The 3,892-nt window shown below is 29.2% G+C and overlaps 1 protein-coding gene across 1 annotated transcript; it reads right to left on the bottom strand.

Annotated features, from left to right (window-relative positions):
* Positions 1-323: 323 nt before the first annotated feature.
* On the bottom strand, positions 324-785 carry LOC129302813 (TMV resistance protein N-like). The gene has a single exon (XM_054941687.1). It carries the CDS (start codon positions 783-785, stop codon positions 324-326), a length of 462 nt encoding a protein of 153 aa, XP_054797662.1.
* Between the last annotated feature and the right edge of the window lie 3,107 nt (positions 786-3,892).

The raw sequence follows: 3,892 nt of genomic DNA, 5'->3' as shown, positions 1-3,892 counted from the left end.
TTAAAAATATAAGATATTTTTTAGATTAGATTAGATGTAAAAAATATAAAATATTTTTAATTTTTAATATATAATTAGTAAGTTATTTCTCTAAAATACCTTAAATAAATGAACCACCCAATCATTTAGGTTTAAGAGAAACATCGTATTATATAAAAATGAACATAAAAAAATGATATTAATTTAAAAATAATTAATTAACTTCTTTAAATGTTTGATTTAATTAAATATATATTATATTATTTAACAGAAGTAATGTACTTTTTTCTTTACAAAAATCCCTCCCCCCCGAAACACCAAGGCTGGTTCCTGCTTCATGGGTCTTAAAAAGCTGGAGCAAATTTTCCTTTTTGATGCCGTACAACAGATGGATTTATGGCGTAAAAAATTGGAAAAATTGTTTGACTAAAATCGTATTTGGATTCTGCGATCTTCTGCAATTCATTCAAACACCAAGAAGAAGAAGAAGCATAATTATCGGAGAGCACAACAATGGTAAACATAGATTGCTTAATAGCTTGGAGGAGTTCGTCCTTAATAACATGTCCTTTGTGAAGATCTACGTCATTTCTTGTTGAAGCAAAGCATCGTACACGTGATCGGTGAAGTTGGTGCGAGTATCGGTGCCTCTGAAACTCAAGAAAACGTGATATCTCATTAAAGAAGTTGAGGCAGTGGAAGGACCCGGAGCAGCCATTGGAGGAGCGTTTGGGTCGTTTGGGTAAACTGCTAAAAGGGAACCAAATATTACAGCAACAGAATGAACTGAGAAGAAGGAAGGTCATTTTTGGCGCGTGGAGGCAGCTTTTTGGTGTGGTTCATACTTTACCCTTTGGTTACTTTTTTCCTCATCAGTTTTCACATGGGTGGGTCCTCTTTCGATTCCTTAAAATCATTGGTCTTGGGACTTTGAGCCGTCCATGTCCCTGTGAACAGGCTTTTTGATAATGGTGAACAAGGTTCCCTCAGTTTAAAAAATATTTTGTTTTTATTTATAAACAAAATGTTTAAAATTAATGTTGGTTCCAAAAGGCAAAAACCATGACAATTCATCGTAAAAGGTTAAGCAATGGAAGGACCTCGAGCAACCATTGAAGGAGTGTTTGGGCAAACTGGTAAAAGAGAATCAAATGCTTCACTCGTATTGTTTGTAAGTCATTTTTAATATATTTTATTAAAATTAAAATTTTTTAAACTTTATTAATTTTATTTTAAATTTAATAAGTTCTTACATCTATCTTTTAATAAAAATAAAAAAAATTATTTTTAATAATTTTTTACTGTAGACCTCTTGATCAAATTTATTAACAATCAACTCTTTTAAAATTTTAAAATATCAATTTTAATCTTTATGAGTCCCACTCAGGCTAAATTGCAATTAAATTTTTGATGGAAATAACACAAATAACACCAATCCCCTCAAATAAAAATAATTGACATAGAGAAAATAAATAATTTATATATAAAAATAAATAACTAGTGAAAAAAATTTGCAACACTCATTAGCAACATAATAATGTTATAATATAAATAAATGAAGTTAGATGTATGAAAATAAACAACTAATGTAGTAAAAATTTATAATTTTTATTAACAACATAACATCACTACAAATATAAATAAGTGAAGTTAGGTGCATAAATAATTTATGTAAGAAAAATGAACAAATAATGTATGAATAAAATATTGATATAGAAAAAATTTACAACTCTCATTAACAATATAACACTATTATAAATATAAATAAGTGAAGTTAGATGTATGAACAATTAATATAAGAAAAATGAATAAGTTTTGTATGAAAAATGAACAATTGATGTAGGGAATTGAATTATTTGTTTCATTTTTTTTTCAAAAACTTAACTAATGTTTTAGAATTTTAATAGGTTGACTTTCAATAAGTTTGGTCGAGATTTGCCGTGAAATTTTGCCTAATTTTTCTCAGCAACTAAGGTAGGAAGGTTGTGAGCGGTGCTAGAGTGTGCGAGCTTAGCTTTTGTCATTAACTCACGGTATATTTATTTTAATTTTTGCAGTCCCAACAGGCTCCCCGCGATTCCTTTTCTAAATGGTTCAACTGAGTCAACTTCAACCATTGTATGAAAAATCAGATCAAATCAATCAGGTCAACTCATGAATCGATACACCAACTTTTCCACCGGTCTGATTTCCATCTAACCCGATGAGAACATGACCCAATTAACCTGAGATCAACTTGATGTAACTGGATAACCTAACAAATTGATCAGGTTACTTATTTTAAAGTTTTTTAAAAAAAATTAAAAAATATAAAAAATGCACAACTAAATGCAATATTGAAAGTTGAACACTTGCAATCAATCTCAAATTCTCACTAGTCATCTCTGGCCTTAGCTTAAGTTAATCGTTGCTCTCTTTGGCCTTGGTCGGTGAATTCTCAATTGTCAACCATCATCACTGTCCTCTCTACCGTCGTCGCTCTCTTGGTTCGAACTTGTCTCGTCGACAATCACTCTCCTAGTTCGAACTCTATCTTGTCTTGTTGGCCGTTCATCTCACCGTGATGTCGAGTTTTGGTGTTTGTTTCTTTGCTGGTGCCTGTTGCCTTATCTCGTTGCTGGAGTTGGTTTAGTTTTTGGGGGAGACGCAAAAGAAAAGGACAAGGGGGAGAAGAAAGGAACTGAAATTGACCAAATATCTTCATTAATGCACATTTATCCACTGATGCATCGTTCCCCACTTTTATCAAATGATGTGATTTTTAAATTTTGATTTTAATATTATCAAATATATGTTGATAAGTATATCTCAATAACAAATCAAATTTTAATATTATATATTTTATTTAGTGTATCAGTTTAGGTCATTTATTTTAATATTTTTTATTTTCAATTATATTTTGATTTTTTTATCTTTTAGTTCTCTCGACTCCAAATTCGTATTTATGTTATCATTATTAATTTTTTTTGCTACTATTTATTTATTGTTATTTTTATTATCATGATTTTTTGGATAAATATTATAATTTTATATTAAATTTTTGTTAGGTTATTCAAGTTAAACTATTTAACTTATTATTGTAATTATGGTTGCATGTATAAAATTCTATGGATAATTGTTCCATTTATATGAGAATTAATTATTTTTATTTAAATATTATTTTTATATATAAATATGAATATTTGTATATATATAAATTAAATTAAATTCTTTTAATTGAGATCAGTTTGATTTTGAATTGACTCTCGATTAAATCACTAATTTATAACTCACTGTCTCCATCGATTTAATTTTTAATACCTTGATTTGAATAATTTATAACTCACTGTCTCCATCGATTTAATTTTTAATACCTTGATTTGAACACGACTCTCCTTTCTTGATTCTAATTGCGCAAAACTCTAAAATATCAGTTCCTATTTTCACGCTAACGGATATGTAGAGCTGGGGTGACGAAGCCGGAGAGTAATTTCCCTTTCTTTTAATAAATGTGGACCCCCCAAAACTCGGATATGTGCCGCTCATTGTGATTCTTACTGTATGAGCTTTGTTGGTGCCGTGACAATGTGCATTGTCCACAGGCCACAGTCTGCCATTACTTAAAAATTCTTTAACCCTATGTTTGATTGAAAAGAAATTATGAGAAAAAAAATTAAAAAAAAGGAGAAAAAAATATTTTTTTTCTGTTTAGTTGAGAACAGAAAATTGAAAAAAAATTGAGAAGAAAATAAAAAGTAAGTCCTACCACTTTTTCTTCTCACATTTTCTCTCCACATGGAGAGACTTTGAGAAAAAAAATCCTTATTTTAATATTATCCTTCTTTTTTTTTTTTTATTTTTTTGATTGTGAACTTTCTTCCTAACACTGTTTTAAACTAGCAACATCACACACATGTTCATCTCCACTTTCATG

Source organism: Prosopis cineraria, unplaced genomic scaffold (assembly GCF_029017545.1).
Source record: "Prosopis cineraria cultivar Desert tree isolate PC_DT_omini unplaced genomic scaffold, ASM2901754v1 PC2, whole genome shotgun sequence".
Classification (NCBI taxonomy): Eukaryota; Viridiplantae; Streptophyta; class Magnoliopsida; order Fabales; family Fabaceae; genus Prosopis; species Prosopis cineraria.
Note: the sequence above shows the minus strand (reverse complement) of the source record. Positions and strands in the feature narration are given on the sequence as shown.